Source organism: Pocillopora verrucosa, chromosome 7 (assembly GCF_036669915.1).
Source record: "Pocillopora verrucosa isolate sample1 chromosome 7, ASM3666991v2, whole genome shotgun sequence".
NCBI classification, from domain to species: Eukaryota; Metazoa; Cnidaria; class Anthozoa; order Scleractinia; family Pocilloporidae; genus Pocillopora; species Pocillopora verrucosa.
The window spans coordinates 20,896,893-20,913,647 of NC_089318.1; the positions used below are offsets into that span (position 1 = coordinate 20,896,893).

General features: G+C 38.5%; 2 protein-coding genes across 2 annotated transcripts in view; one reads left to right on the forward strand and one right to left on the reverse strand.

Moving 5' to 3' along the window:
• Positions 1-16,755, reverse strand: part of LOC131796209 (collectin-12) — a 91,208-nt gene that overhangs the window by 62,434 nt on the left and 12,019 nt on the right. The gene's annotated exons all lie outside the window — the stretch shown is intronic.
• On the forward strand, positions 1,001-15,967 carry LOC131799343 (uncharacterized). The gene is made up of 19 exons (XM_066169761.1): positions 1,001-1,124; positions 2,400-2,507; positions 3,103-3,434; positions 3,947-4,091; positions 4,498-4,643; positions 5,437-5,608; positions 5,916-6,031; positions 6,429-6,555; positions 8,053-8,172; positions 8,946-9,107; positions 9,605-9,829; positions 10,196-10,497; positions 11,576-11,926; positions 12,210-12,456; positions 12,812-13,146; positions 13,563-13,652; positions 14,304-14,520; positions 14,803-15,017; positions 15,641-15,967. The coding sequence occupies exons 1-19, from the start codon at positions 1,058-1,060 to the stop codon at positions 15,809-15,811; spliced, it is 3,648 nt and encodes a 1,215-aa protein (XP_066025858.1). The 5' UTR covers positions 1,001-1,057; the 3' UTR covers positions 15,812-15,967.

Consider the following 16,755-nt stretch of genomic DNA (forward strand, 5'->3'; position numbering starts at 1 on the left):
AAAGTATGAGCGAAATCGATTTTTTGACCGTGGCCACGATTTCTTAGATTTTTACTTACAATCACTCTTAATGACACTTGCATATACAAATTCATTTAAAACAAGTAAATATTTATGAAGCTGAGTGTCAGAATGTATCGAAGGAAACAAAACTGAAATAAATATTGGTTCTAACTCATTTTATAGGAATAATTTAGGTTTAGAGGGCTCTGCGATTTAATTACATTGAATCAGGCTGCCATTCACAAATTAGTCAGTTATCATTTCAATCAAACTGAAAACTGACCAGGCGCCACTGGCTTCGATCCGAACTAGCTGTCTGGTCTCCTTCCGATCTTAAAATGGTTTGGAGGGAACAAGGAGCTTCGTTGCAAATAACTTGATTCCGCTTTCGTTTTTGTGAAGTTAAACTAAGATATTTCGATGTTAAGGACTTCAAAACGTAGCAGAACAGAATAGATAAGTAACAGATTAAGGTGGAGTTGTTTGCAAATGACCTAACAGCCCTTCTAGGAAATAAATCTAACAAGGTTTCTGGATAACACCGATCGATCTGCTAGCGATTTTGTATCAATTATGACAAAACAGAGTTACGTTTCTTAGTTCTGTCATAATATTTAACCATTTCAATGAACTTGTCAGGAAAATCAAGGCTATGCCCCTTAATGTACAAGTATTGCGGACTTTCATCTGCTGGGTGGCATCACAAAAAATATGTCTTTACAAACATATGATGGTGTTGTTTCTATATCACATTGTATCACTTAGGTCAAAATAATTTTAATGAAAGAAATTTGGGTTTTTGGAATGTAACTAAAGTGTTATAAAATTTGGATATGCTTTTGTCACCCGTACAAAACCTGCCAGAAACACGACAGGTAAGAATTTCACTTTATTGAGGTAACTACGATGACTCAACTGATTCTTATAGCAGTTGTCAGTAGCATCACCTGCCTCAGTTCATTATTGTAGTCGCGCGCAGTTGGTGGCATTTCGAAAAGAAACCGATTAGACTGTGTAAAGTAAAGAATCGGAACCAAGGAGTAAACGAATTTTCATGAATCCTTCCAAGAAGCTGTTGGGGTTTCTTTTTCTCGCAATCTTGCATTTGACAAGTGGACAAGGTCAGTTTCTAGCTTCGTTTCTATGAATGAAAAAAAGTGTTCATTCGTCATTCAAATTCTAGGTGTTGGTGGTCTCTTTTAAATCAGTGGTAAGGTATCTGAAGCATCAACGTTTTAGGCTAGGAATCATCCCAAGAAGTTGATTTTTCTTTTTTTGAGAAGTCATTGCTTAAGTTTGCTTAGCTTTATCTTTTGAATTCGAGTCCTTATTTCTCTTAAATTTCCCACATTTTTCAATCTGAACACGTTCATCTATAGTGTTTATGTACACAGAAAAAAGAGTAAAATGGGAAAAAAAAGGAAAGTGGCTCACCAAGTAAGAAAAGAAAGAAAAAAAAACTTAGCAATGTTTTAATTTTCTTAGTGCAGCCAATATCATTCCTAATTAGTTATTCTTTTAGTCTCTTTATCTCCTCTACCTGCCTAAAGAAGTCGCTGGAGAAACATTCCAATATCTTAAATAATACGTCATAAGTTATCATAGCAATCGTTATGATGGTTCCTAAACCAATCGGTTTCGCCATGCGTATAGATTTCGATGAATTTTGATTTTAGTGTGTAACACGTAGAAGTAAATTCAAATAAAAACAATCACAAAAGTCACACAATATACGATAGAAAGAAATGGCAAACAACAGGACGGAAAGAGGACCATAAAAAACTTACATTGTTACGGCCACAGAAAAGACCAAGATTGATACTGCTATTGCAAAACTGCTAGGCCAAAAAAAAAGAAAATGGAAAGGACGACCGAAAAAAGCGGTACGTTACTGAAATACGCCTAGCGCGAAAACGAGAAAACGGGCATACTGCTAAAAATGCGGCGATAGGGTGACAATTAAATGACGAAAAAGGCGCTAACGAAACAATAAGTATAAACGTTGGCTAATTACAGGGTGAAAAGACTAAAATAATGAACTTTAAACACGCATTGAATCCAACACGAAAAAAAATGTCGGACTTAGAACTTACAGAAAGGATGTAAAATTTATTGTTGCTAGAATGCTTGCTGATAGAAGAGATTAAAATTAAATATTTTGTAAGAAAAGGACTGAACGGCGTTTCTAACATTTATTGTGTACAAGAGACCACGAAGTTTTCAAGTCAAGGTGTGTTTCGGTAGTCGAGCTAAAGAGCGACTTTCTGTATGAACTGTGTAGCATCTAAATTAAGATTCGTGGATTAGAGTGTTATAGTCCAGAGTCGGTTTAAAGATATTTTATTACAGTTTCAAGTGCATTGTTTCTTAAAAACAGTTGTGTTTATATGTTATAGATGAAGGATGTGCGAAATTGACGTATGGGGATCAATCTTTTGACGGGACAGTAAAATACTCTCCAATGAATTGGTTTGAGACGCCGGCAGTCGTTAAACTTGAAGCTGGTAATGAATTTATCAAATATATATATAGTTGTTGTCATATATACATATTATTATCGTATTGAGTCTATGAGAAAAAAAGGTGAAAACGAGCAGTTCCTGAAGCAAGGAAGAGACAGACCGAGACAAGATTAGCTTTAATTTTACGTAATATTCCAGGGTTTGTTCAGTGAGAGAGTGGGATATGTCTCCTGGACAAGGAGACTAGTGATCATTTATCACTTTGCAGGGGGGGGGGGACGGATTTTCGGGGATCATGTTATTTCAGTAGGAGGTCAGTTGTCGTCAATGGAGTATAAGGGGAGGGGGGTGACAAAAAACTTGACTTCCAATTAATTGCCAATGAGGTGGGATCATAAGAATATTACAGAGCTTTGAGGGGGGATCAGTTAAAAATTTTATCGTGACACAACTAAAAATCTTCCACCCCAGACAATAAATAATGACTGGTTCCTCATGTCTACTAGACCAATAAGAATGAAAATTTAGCAAAAACAAGAGAATATCAACAGTTGATTTCTCTAAGCAAAAACCCGGTCTACTTACAAAATTAACTCGATACGTTGCCCTAACTACTTATTTTGAACTCTCTCATTAGCGTGTTCGGGCGAGGAAGCACTTGGGCTAGAGAGCGGTCTCATTACTGATCAGCAGATTACCGCTTCATCCTCCTGGGGTAAGGCAACCGGTGAACAGAACGCCCGACTAAACCACCAAGCCGCCCGAGGTAAAAAAAGCGCTTGGTCAGCGGGAAGCAATGATCTCAATCAGTGGCTTCAAATCGATTTCGGACGAAATGTGAAAATAACAAAGCTTGCGACTCAGGGACGTAATGACTACGGTAACCAATGGGTGAAAAGTTATACTTTCGCTTACAGCGCGGATGGCAGTAACGTTTTTCAGGCCTATCAAGAGAATGAAGTGGATAAGGTGCAGTGGTGTCCTTCATGTTGCAGCTTACGTAGCGAGGGCTCTAAGGAGCTTTGGAATGTTTATGTAATTTTTATTTAGTTTTAATAATGAGGGTCACATTTCACAAGACATATCGCCATTTCGTGTCTGCTTATCTCTATTTTAAATTTGTGTCTGCATGTGTAACACATCTGGCTTATCATTGATTCTCAGCCATATGTAAATATAGCTGACGTTTTCATTCGAATTGTTTAGCAATTCTAATTAGCGGCCTTTCCCCGCGCTTCTAGTCGTTCATCAGTAAGTCAGCCAGTCTCACTCTCCTCCCTAAAAACAGCTGTGAATGGTTTTGAGAGCTGAAATTTGAGGTTCTATGGCGCTGGAATCTCCGTAAAATATCACCAACGGTGCATGCATCGATCTTTGTTGAAATTCGCTAAGGTTTTTTTTTTTCTTTGCCAGCGATTGTCTTTGCGGACGTAATCTGAATTCCTTGTTAAGTCGCATGAATTGTTCCTTTTATTTTCCAGGTTTTTACTGGTAATGCAGATCAGAACACCGTGGTTACCCATGTCTTGTTGCAACCAATCATAGCTCGATATGTCCAAATAAAACCAAAAACATGGAATGAACATATTTCCATGAGGGCCGAGTTTTACGGCTGTATTCTCTCAGGTAAGAGAACGGTCAACGGTCATTATTTAAGGGGGGGGGGGGGGGGAAGAGAGATAGGAAGGAGAGGGGGGTTGGAAGCAGGTGGTTGTGTGATCATCAAATTTACCTGATTTCCCCCTCCCCAAGGCTCTATAATATCGTTATGATCCTCTCTCGTTGGCAGTCGATTTTTTGTAATCCCCCTTCATTATGTTGGCGACGAATGATCCCCCCTTCCTACCCCCTTAAAACCACGCGATCCCCCCAAATTACTCCGCGCCCCTCCTCCCTAAGGTGATTAATAATCCTTATTAATGATAAGATAAATAACGAGGAATTTTTCCATGGTACATGGTTATCATCAACAATCTTAGACAGTACCTTGATCTATTTACACATTTTTTTAATACCTTGAAACAAATCACAGACCGTTATCAAGTACTTGGTCGGAATGTCCACATGGATTACGTTCAAGAGCATCTTCGTACAAAAAGAGAAGTAACCTTTGGACAGACCCAGGAGCGAGCCAATAGAATTGAGCTTGAAATTCTAACTGATACTGTATATGTTAAGGTAGGTACTTTTACAGTTAACTTTAAGGGAAGGGATAAGGGAAATTTGTTTTCTCAGTGATACCCATTCGTTTGTTCCCAAGAACCTTTCGTACTCATTCGATTCGTACTAAATTCAGACGATTTTTTCCCAGTTTTTTTCAATTCGTATCCGTCCAAAATTCAGTGGCGATAAAAACCTAGAAGATCTCAAGAACAAATGTTGATTGTTGCGCATGACCCGTTAGTAAAGAGACAACCGGAGAAAACACAAAGTTTTTTTGTGCATACTTGTAATCTTCTTAACGATAACCACTAAATTAAAATTACTGCCCAGCTCGATGTAAGGGTGTCATATAAAAACTGGACACCCCACAAATAAAACTTCTTCAACGCAGATTATATTGCAACTGATTGCAGTATTTGACATCAGAAACCCACCATACTTTCAAGTAAAGTGGATTCAGAAACATACTCAACATAGAAAACGAACATAAATTAATATGTTTTACGAAACGAAAAAGTGGAAACCGTTTCAATCAGTAAAACTGAACCCCTATGTTTCCGAGACCTCTACGAATTACAGTTGAATGAAGAAAAATATTGTAGGAATCGAGGCCATTTAATTGACCGTTGAGATCGCTTTTTATTAGTTTTGGTTTCTGACACTGAATCGAAAAAGCGTTTCCGTCCAGAATGTCCAATAGAGCTCAAACAAAAATAAGAAACAGTATTTTTACAAATTAAACTACATTGACGTGCCTCAGGGCGGTTTCGATTTATATGTAAAGAATTACTCTGCTTGTTTCCTACAGGGTTACGTGGATCTGCGTGGTATTAAAAGATTGACAATATTCAGCCGAAAGATGGTCTTTTCGAAAGACAGTCAATTGGACCTCAGAGCTCCCAAACTAGTGCAAAATTTTAACATTCTGTCTCCTGGTTCCGATGGAGCTGATGGGAAGCATGGAGTTCATGGTCCAACAGGTGAGTTAAGGGCTGCCGGAAATTCAAGGCCATGATCTTCTGCCCTTTTTTGTATGTGGCTTGTGGGTCAGGACCAAATGTCATTAGTGTGCTGGTCGAGAGGTACCAAATCCCGAGGTTTACTCTCTAGAAATAGGCTTATAGGGATGTACTGCTAGATGGGATCGCACTTTCACGACAGGGTTGAGTGTAATGGGGTTACTATTTCAACAGAGTCACTAGAATGGGGTCACAAATTGTCGCAATTTTGGGTTATGCAACGCGATTTTTTTACAATATTTCTTTTTTTTAAATTTGTTTTTGATAGTCACAGTCTACGCGAAAATGATTGCTGGCTATGTAAATATTATAACAAGTGGCGGAAATGGAAACCCGGGGCAAAATGGCGCGAATGGAAGAAAGGCAGCCGACAGCATGCATAAGGTATATTATTTATAGATATGCATGATATAGAAAAACTAAGGGAAAGTCATTATTTATCGCCTGGAGGAGACTGAGGGGGTAAGAGAGGGCAGAGGATTTCGGAAGGGGGGGATAAGAATAGAAGAGCTTGTGGGGGATCAGGTAAATGTTATCGAGTCAAAACCAACTCGTCCAGCCCCCTCCCCCCTCCCCCCTCCCCCACCCAGGCGATGAATAACGACAGGTCCCCTACTTATGATAATTCGTCAGGCTACGAAGCTTTCATCATGAAAAAAATGAAACAAATTGTTAACTTTGAGAATTGCTATTAATGATTTAACGGATATTTACTCTAACAGTGGAGTTTTTGTTTTCCGATTTTCAATCGGTACTTTTTCTAACTTTACTATTCAAACAGCAACCGGACAGGACAAACTCTGACTGCGAAGCAGGTAAAACAGGGACTGGCTGCACTAGTCACATTCCGGGGAGACCAGGTAAATCAGGCGGAAATGGAGCTAATGGTGGAGACGGTGGGAAATCAGGTAAAACTGAAACTTTCATAATTTAATTTAAAATTCCCACCATAAAAGAGTAAATTAATTTTTTTCTCTTGAGTTTCCAAAGATTAACCTATTTGTCCAAAAATTGTCAATTGTTATTGACAATTTTTGGACAGTTAGGGTTAGTTCCTTTCCCGACGCCGCAACTACGCGCGGTTGGGAGTAAGTTTCTTAAGAAATTGTGGTGCTGCGTCAGTTTGGGGATTAACAAGATAATTTGGTTTTATCAACTGAGTTGATAATGGAAATTGGTCACCGCAAAGAATTTCTAAAGCTGACGTTTCGAACGTTCGTCCTTTTTCAGAGGGAATTATGAACAGCTAATTCTTGAAACGTTAGCTTTAGAAATTCTTTACGGTGGCCAATTTCCATTTTCAATTCAGTTGATACAAAGAGAATAATACATGGCGCGCGTCGAGATAAAGTTTCTCTATGAGTATTCAAACACGAGAAGAGAAATTCCATATCTACAAGGATATAAACACAATAGCCTTTTACTGACAAGAAAATTCAACTTTATATTAATGAATGAAAATAAAAGGATCGACAATCCCCGAAGAAAAATCGTTAATTGCGTTGGCGCTAAGGCTCAAAATGAGAAAATGTGTTGAAACACTTCAAAAACAAACAATGGGTGTAATTTTCAAGACACAAAATTCTCATTTACTAACTTGGTCCCTACCGACAGAATAAACCTTTAAGTAAACGGCCCAAATCGGCGTGTGGAAAATCTTCCAGTTGTCGACTTTCCTTCTCAGCCGCGAGAAATGCCATCACCAAGGCCACTGAAAACGTAACTTTTGATTTTTATTTCCGTATTTTGGTTTTCTTCCCCTTATAGAAAAGTTTGAACGTCATTGTCTGTAAGCGATACGGATTCTTCATTAATCAACCTGAATGCGTGGTGCGAAAGGCGAGCGACGTGTTGGCAGCTGATTGGGCATGTCAAATACTCAAGAAAAAAACACGATATTTTTTCACGTGTGTTGTTACGGCTTTTCTCAAGGCTGGAAATCCTTGTATAACCTAGTTTATATGATAAAACCAAATTATCCACATAAAAAATTGGTTCGGCGTGCGTTTGATGAGATGTAGTGAACACACCGGAGGTTTGGAGAGTACGAAAGATGTGTAACAGTTGGCTGCTCTTCGAGCAATTGATTCCAGCCTCTTAGGTACTCTCCAATGCAATCTTATCAAGTGCTTCATATCTAGATTAATACGCAGCTGATATGTGAACTAATTCTTTCATTGCATTTTCCATGCAGCAGTGAAATATGTCTAATATGGTAATTCCCCTGCCATACACACGCACGTTCTTACTGTACCCCGCGTACAATGGAAACCTGAGGCACTCGTGCTGTTGACTTTGATTACTTGTACACGAACTGACTGTGTTATAAACAGCGGTAATCACCATTTAATTGCACTGCATTTACTTATGTCCCTCACCTGTTTATTTATTAAACTTAACAACAGGAAATGGTGGTGATGCAGGCCATCAAACTCTTCATGTTTTGAAAGTGAGAGGAAAAATCGAATTAACATCTTGTCGTGGGACTGGAGCGCAGCCGGCAATAAACGGATTAGGAGGAGCTGGTGAGGACTCAGAAATTCTTCATTAATAAAATTTTGCACAAGGAAACAATTATCTGCCACCTTTTTTTTTTTCTTTTTTTTTTCCTATCACTATGATAGAATAAATATCATTGGTCGGACGAAACACCACGAATAAACCTATATCCCGATTCTTTGTAAGGCAGTGACACATTCTAGATCTGCTATCAATACTTCATCGGATCAGGAAGAAGCTTGGCTCACAATATGAGTTTATTAAGAAAAGTTAAAAACGCTACGACGACGCGAAAACTAAATTAAGCAAAAACGAAAACCACGAACAAAGGCAGTTACATAATAATTTATAATCCTAGCGTCGACAAGTTGTTATTCTAATTGTCGCACGACGTATGCTACTTGGTGTCACTCTTTGTCGATAACTCCAAATAAAACGAGTGACGCGACTAATAGACATTGCCTTCGTTTTTCTATGACGCTATACTTAGCTTTTTCAATAATCGTGTTTTAACAAGCGAAATACAGTCAAGAGAAGGTATGATCCTCAAAAATTAGCTGCAATCAGTCAGAAAAGAAGGGTGAGAAATTCAGGCTTAGACTGGACTGGAATCCGTGCCTCTCAAGTGCATGTTGGGAGAGGGGCAAAGTTTAGAGGATCCTTTATGCCTGCAAAGGAATCTGATGAGGCTGGATTGAAAGTAGATTGATGACCAATTGATGGATAGGCGGATCACCTTGCAGAGGTATCAAAAGAGCAACGAATAGTTTGATTAACTGACAGAAATTGTTGTTTTCAGGTGGTTTAGGAGGACGTGGTGGCCGCGGAATAAACTGTAGGAAGAGGTTTATGTTATGCGTATTCCCATCTATTTACTGTAGACATTATTGGTGTGAATCATCCGGACAAACTGGCGAGGCCGCTCGCGGAGTAACTGGAAGAAGCGGAAGCAACGGACAAGGTTTTTATTTGTTTATTTATTTATTCTTTAATTAAATTTAAGACGGTCTTTCACTTCCTTAAAATGGAACAAGGTTCCCAAGTTATGGCTCCCCTCCCCTTTCCGGCATGAAAATCTTGGAATATCAGAATATAGTCTCGTACGGAATGTGTTTGCCAAGAACGAGAAAGGAAGGGAGAGAGCACTTTGTTGGTCTTTTTTCAAAGAATTCTGTCAATTATTTTAACATGTGAGAAAAGAGTAAAGCGCTGTTTCAAGTTTAAGCGTTCCCCTTCTTCCTATCTAAACTTGTGGTGTTTGTTCGGGAAATAAAACTGAAATGAAATGTTTTCAGGTCTTGTGTTCAACAACACTGCAATGGGAAGGGAAAGGGAAGGAAGGTTCCTTCCAAATATCGTCATTTGTAGGGCAATACTAGAACACTAGCTTCTGTCTAAAGTTTATGCTTCAAATGCATATTAATCACCTTTCAATTTTGTTACGATTTTATTTTCAAGAACTCGTAGCAAAAGGCTCCAATGGTCAGGTGGAAAGTTCTTATCTTCAGAAATTTAGTTTGGGTACAAAGCAATTGAAAACGTATCCTCTGCAGTTAATAAAGATGATGACAAGATATGGTGAAGACCTTCTCTGGGCCAACGATGTCAAAAAAAGCGACGCTGTGTTCAAATTTGTTGTAAAATTGTCAAATGGCAAACCTGGAGCGTCTGAATTGAGAAGAGGTTCGGCATTTTGGAATATATTTTCGTTTAATGTACTACATTAAAAGAAACTACAGAAAAGATATTTGCTGATAACTCAATTTTCGAAAGACGTTATCCCAGCCCGGTGATAAATACGTATATTTCACAAATATATTCCATGGTGCCGTACGTTTGCACAGTAATATAAAACGGATGACCTTAAAATGTGATAAGAACAAAAAAGTATGACTGGAGGTACAGCCTGAAAAAGGTGAATAGTTATCAGAAAATCTAAGGAATTAATCTGCGTAGAAGATGATATGTAAGTCTCTCATTGCGAGTTTGAAGCGGCACGCAAGCAGTTATTAACTCCCTTGCTTATCATTTGTTTGGAATATTTCTTAGTGGCAAAGAGAAGACTGGCTTTTATGAACAAAGTAGGATATGACAGATTTGGAAAGAACCAGCTGTTTGCACCTATTATCAAATGGGAGGCCTTCAAGAAACAGGTCGAAGTAATCAAAGATCGTGCGGAAACGTTTGAGAACGCTTACAATGATATCAAAGAATCGATTAAACGGCATGATGACGTTAAGACAATAGTAAAGGCACTACCACAGGTTGCCAGACTTCAAGTTGTAAAGCAAAAGAACAGACTAGAAGAGGCCAGACGAGTAGCAGTGAGCGAAAAGGGAGCATATGTGTTGGTAAGTGTCGAAACCTCCTTGTCGAATATGTACCGATCTCTTAGTGAGAGGGTACCAACCTGTGAAACTGAGATCTCTAACTGGTCTTCTCTCTTACATTTTTCTAAGATGAATAATGCTGTACCTGCGATCTTCACTTGAAACACTCTGAATCAAAATACTTTCGTAAGCGAATGTTGTCAACGTCGGCATTGCATACGGCGTCCTGTCGTTCTCTAAAACTTTTATTTCAAAGGAAAACAACTAATGAACAGATATTCTGCCCTGACCAGATGCCTCGACTCTACACGTGGGATTATAGCTTTGAAATAGGGTGGAGCTTAGTCCTTTAGCCTTTTGTTGGAAAACCAAAGGCCTTACGGAAAACGCGCTGGTCGGGCGGCGAGGTCTGGGTTCAAGACAAAGCTGGTCAATCTTGATGAAAACATTTCATTTTAAAAGTACTTCTCTCCACCAAATAGCACCAGTGAAGTATTAGCGAAGCCGGACGTATTGATGAAGGGCAATCTGCAATGACGTAGCATCCAGTCCATTGGGCGTGGCATTACCCCTAGTTGCTTCACGCTACGCAGTGCTGGATAAACTCCTGCTATCCGACTTGAACTTCCTTGGTTTACTTCAGTCTTTTACAAATTAATAAATAAAGGGGTTAAGTTTCCAAAGAAACTGTGGCGCTGTGTCGGTGGGACAGTAAAACAGGGTAATTAAGAGTTAATAATGTAAATTGGTCATCGTAAAGAGTTTTAAAGATAAACAATTTAACTCCATTCTCTCTCGTCATAAAATTATACCAGTTTATCTTAACTTTATGAAATGTTATAAGTTGCAGTATTGTGAAGGCTGCTTTCACCATACTGACAAGAGCGAATTTGAAATAAGCTCTTTTTCCGGTTGGGGAAATAATGAATACGCAGGGGAACCAAGCCGTGTACATGTGATTGCTTTTGAGCGACGTTTTCTCTGAAAAACAACGTAAACAACGATAAGCGACCGAAAATAATACTTGATTTTTATTAGCTTATTCTAATTGTTCTTGCCCTAATATTGCAATTTTTTTGTCTCCTCTTCGTTGCACTAGGCTATTGGTGAGCTGGAGGCAAGCATGAAGAGTAATCTGCTGGAAGCAAAAGCGATGCTTCCAGACGTGTACGAAAAAGCAAAGTTTAACAGCGACGACTTATTTGTCATTCTTGAAGGAATAACAGGATTCTTTAGTGGTGCAATGGGAAAAGATCCTTTCGCAGCCCTTGGATCAGCCCTCGGGGTTATTGGGCACTTTGCTGGCAAATGTGACCTTGGCAAACTTCAGGGTAATTTGGATAAAGTAGAAAAATGGTTGAAATTTGGAAAGGACTATGCTGCCCTGAAAGACTCAAGTGAATTGGATTTTGACAAAATGGATGTGGCTGCTGTACCTGAAGTAATGCAGGTAAACATGGATATGCTGCATCTCCAACATCTAATGTTTGTGTTTCTTAATAGCTTGTTGTTTGGTTGTTTGTTTGCTTATGTGCTGATTTAATCGTTGAGTTTTATTTGCTTTGTCTTTCTTTTTACCCTTTTGCCTGTTTTGTTTTTTGTTTGTCTCTCGGACTCTCAGTGTGTGTGTTTGTCTGTGCACCTCTTTCTTCGACCCTAGCTTTATTGCTGTTTCCCAAGTTATATCCAGCTCATGATATATATATATATATTTTTTACCTTCTTATAAAAAGGCTAATCTGGAAATGAACAAAGAGGGACTTGCAGCGGACCTTGTTTGCCTTCTGGATGAGAGGTCAAAACCCCGAAACTCGGCAAAGTTTCAAGAACAGATCGAACGATTTTTTATCGCTGGTGCAGCAAGAATCGATCTCATAGCAAAGGTCATGGACTTGGATAACGAAATCGGTGGACATAACTTTGACATTCCGAACTTAGAAGAGACAGCAAATGAAATCGAAAGCCTTGGTAACTCTGGTGGTAAGGACCTTTGTGATTATACATCGCATCCATGCTACCTCTTTTTATAACAATGATATTTGCGCAATGATCGCACGCATGGTCGTGCACATGCACAAGGACATGTTTGGCTATACATTCTGGCCAAAATGTCCCATCAAGTTAAGCTTGAAGGCCACGTCGCTTCACGCTTTCCCTGTTGATGATCCTCTCTCCTTAAATAAGCAGGAAAACGAATATTAAACGTGACAGGTTCGTTTTCCAGATTCATTCAACTTACAACCGCTGTTTTTAATAATTTCTGTTTAATTAGCAAAATGGTGCATTTGTATTTTACAAAAAGCAAAGGCCTAATAATAGTATATTTTCTTTTCAGATTCTCCCATCGCTGAAAGCACACAGCAGATGTTTCTGGATGGTTTACTTACTTCCTATCAGCAGATAGAAACAGGATTTGCCCAACAATTGTACCAGTTGTACAAAGGTTTCGAGTTTCGCTCTCTATGGGTTGTTCAGGAAAAATTAGCAGAATTCGAACGACGAGCGGTGTTAGCCGCGCAGGGAACAGGAAATCTCAAAGGGGTTTTAGAGCTTACAAAAGCACTTCAAGAAATCGATAATATCGAAAATAAGGGACAGCAATGCTTCACAAAATTTCGCCACACAGTCACCACGCATAAATGGACATTTGACAGTGCTAAAGACAACGTGGTATGTGGAGTATTTCTTTTATCTTTGTTACAGTAAAATATTTGTTGTTTTTTTGCAGTTGTTAATGTTGCTGTTGATGCTTTTTGAACTGTTTCCTTTTTTTCCCTTTTTTTTTTTTTTTTAATTCTCCGTTCGGTAGTTCATTCGGTTATTGGTTGTTTAGCCCCTTCGGATTCAGTCAAAACCTCGTTAAAAACAAATTTCATTTCCTTTATTCGACTTTTTAATTTTTAACTTTGTCTTTCTGAGAAAACTTTGCCAGCTCTCTTTTTGGCTAGCTATCTTTTTTCGATTGTTGCTGTGGGAGATATTTATATGCTAGTTCAGACATTTCTATTGAAGCAATCTCTGGATTAAATGTCATCTTTGAGAGCTATAAAACTGTTTATTTATAGTTTCTTCTTCGTTTATTGTAGATGTTCGACGAACTTCAAAAGGGCACTACGAGGTTTTCTTTGAAAATTTCAGATAGCTGCGATCTCTGTTATAACGTCCGCCTTTTGAAGGTAATAACTAGGCTCAAATAAATTTTGCTAACATATCTCTGGCCATAATGTCATAATAATAATTATATACAGTTTATAATCTCTTCAGTAACACACATGGCTCTCAAACACTCCTAAATTTAGTTATTAAATGGAGCATAATGAAAAAACATAAGCAAAATTTTGGGCATGATGCTCTCCTTTCAGGGGTGACTCTCAAAAGCTTAATGGCGAATTGTGAGCAAACTGTTCTTATGGTATTTCAAAGTTGTTATTCTCGTAACGACTCTGTTATACTCCATTCAGACCAGGAAAATATAGTTAGTTTAACCGTGTTAAACTGTATTTATAACTGAATGAAAATCAGAGACAGACACCTGAAAAACCAGATTTTCCATGTAGTTTATTTGGTCAGAAACACGCATTTTCAGTGCACTTAATTTGAAGTCGGCAAACATCGGTTTAAGGAACTCTTAATGAAAAACAGTGTAAAGCCGTGATTTAACAAAACAAATTTTTAAAACATGTTGAAGCCTTGGTGCGAATGGAGAATTTGAAAGATAACGTTCAGTCTAAGTTTTCTAACTGTCTGTAAGATTTAAGTTATGTTCACACTAATCTGTATGATTTTTTGCTTTGTTTTGTTTTCTGTTTTCGTCTTCTCTTTTTCAGATGTACGTTGAGCTAGAAGGTGACGAATCTCAACGCGGTGATTACCCATCGAGTGTTTATCTTAAATTAAGACATCTCAGTGGCTCTTACTTTAGAGATGGCGACGGGAATGTCAGGGAATTCCGGCAGCCTTTAGGATCATGGCGGACATTAGAATTCGACCGATTTGCAATCACTAATACCGAAGGATGCAACAAAGAAAAAGCAAAAGGAAACAGTGAGTAATGATAAGGCTAACATCACATTGTATTTCACGAAAGCCCTTCTTCCAGGCGTCACGCAACGCTATCATCAAGGCGTGACATCCTACAGAACGGAGATTAGACTCTGACCAAACCAATACGTTCTCGCTCTTCGAAGCATACTTTTGGTAAACGGTGACGAAAACGGAGCGTGGAGCGTTTTGAAAAAACGCCTCTATTATAACCTAGATAAGTCTGTGCATAGTAGACATCCGGTTTCAAATTATTTGTAAAATATTTTTTTCCCAAATTTTCAGAGGATTCTCTCTTCTGTATGGGCAGGGACGATAACCGCTTTCAACCGATGTGCTGCCATTATCTCAGCGGTTCCCCGTGTGATGACACACTCCTTGGAGCAGAAGAATGCCGGAGTCCATTTGGAACCTACGAAATGACCATGCCGATTGACAGCAAAACTCCCTGTAAAGCCAGTGGCTCGCGCATAACACACGAAAACTGCAAGGAATTTGATGTAAGCTTAAGTTATTAGATTTGACTGAGAAGTTTTTGGGTATCCGAAAGTATAGACAATCCCCAAGTGTTCCAGGCTTGCAATTTTCCACAAGCGTTAATTCACCATTGCAGAGAAAAACTAATATTTTAATGTCAAATTTCGCGTTTTACTTGTCTAAATTAAAGTACTTTTCAGCTGTAAAAAAAGGTTCTTCCTTCATATCCATTTTGCCTATTTTTATTGGATTTTTTCCGATCCGTTTTTTAAAAGCAATGAGATGTGACTAAAGCCAAGAGAATATTTTGTCTGATGCTTAGGAAGGAAATTGGAGCAAACAATTGCATTGTAAAACTTCGTAGATGCCATGTACATAGGAAACAATCTTTTTTTCAGCCTTATCCTTTACCCTCCATTTTCAAACAAATAATTGTTAATTTTTCCCGGAATGAGATTGGAGTACTGGCTACCTGTCATAGCCACAAGGGTCATAAATTAGAGCCGTGTACCAAATTATGTCAAAATCGAATGTGATCGTGCATGCAGTCCAAACGTTAAACGGATAAAATGAACGGAAAGATAACTGATGCCTACAATATTTAAGGGTTGCGATTTATCTAACTGTTTCCTCTGTTAAACATCAGCGTTCAGTGTTCACAAAAATGAACGTGTGGATTCAGTATCTGTACTGGACTGGTGAGTACCCAACAGGTCCAGACGACCCAAGATGCAGCAAGTTTCAGGACCCAGACTCCGAGGCTGAGCATGTTCCCATAACCTTTAACCATGAAGCGTCAGGTGATATTGAATCATAAAAAAAAAAAAGATTAATAAAAATATAGAGAAAAAAAGACATAATAAACGTAGCATAAGATTGCAATCACCGTGATTTAAATCAGAATTGGAAGTGGCACTTACTAGCTTAAAGCAATGGAACAGGAAAAAAAAAAGTAATTTCAAAACAATTGCCTTTGTTTGAAACTTATTGCATATACGCAGGGAGGAAGGTATAATTAGTTGAACAGGGCTAATGGTTTGGGCGCTGCATGAGCTCAGGTTACAGAAAGGTTCGGTTCATGTGGTCAACGGACATTCCCAGTAATGCATGACGCACTGAATAGAAGCTAGGGCGTCCATGATGACCATAACAGTTGCAGTAGTAGAGCAACTAATTATTCTTAGATGGGTCTATTTCGGTCGAGAGCAGATAAAGCTGAGCATAGTCTGTTGTGCATGAGACACCAACTATCTTCGTACCCTGGAATAAAAAGTAAAGTTGGATTGTAAGACTGATTAAAGGGGAAATACATATTCAACCGGTCATGTTTATTTTCATCACATTTCTTATATTTTTCATCCATTCCTTTCTTTTCTTTCTTTTTTTTGCTTTATGAAGAATTTTTTTTTTTGTTAAGGAGAGAAATAAACTGAAATGAAGAAGCTCGACCTAAGTTTACATTCAACGTACTTGCAGAGTCCAATCATGTAAGCATGTATGATTCAATGTTGGCATTTTGCGTCAGTTATATTTAAGGACTCAGGAATTCATCTGCGTTAAGATTAGGCAAAGAAGTTGGACAACCAGCCCTAAACACTTTGTCATCAATGATAGTTTTGAATCTCCTTTTTTTAAATTTACTTACACTTGGTTCACCCAGGATAACAGTTGGGATCAGTAAACTGTTGCTGGTGATTGGGGCTTGCCTTCCAGTCAATTTCTTGGTCTTGTGTTCACACTGGGAGAAGATTCCTGCCCCGT

Coding starts and splice junctions, on each gene's coding strand:
- LOC131799343 (XM_066169761.1), top strand. CDS start 1,058: ATGAATCCTTCCAAGAAGCTGTTGGGGTTTCTTTTTCTCGCAATCTTG. Junction 6,032..6,428: donor CAGCCGACAGCATGCATAAG/GTATATTATTTA, acceptor CTATTCAAACAG/CAACCGGACAGGACAAACTC. Junction 12,457..12,811: donor AAGCCTTGGTAACTCTGGTG/GTAAGGACCTTT, acceptor TTTTCTTTTCAG/ATTCTCCCATCGCTGAAAGC.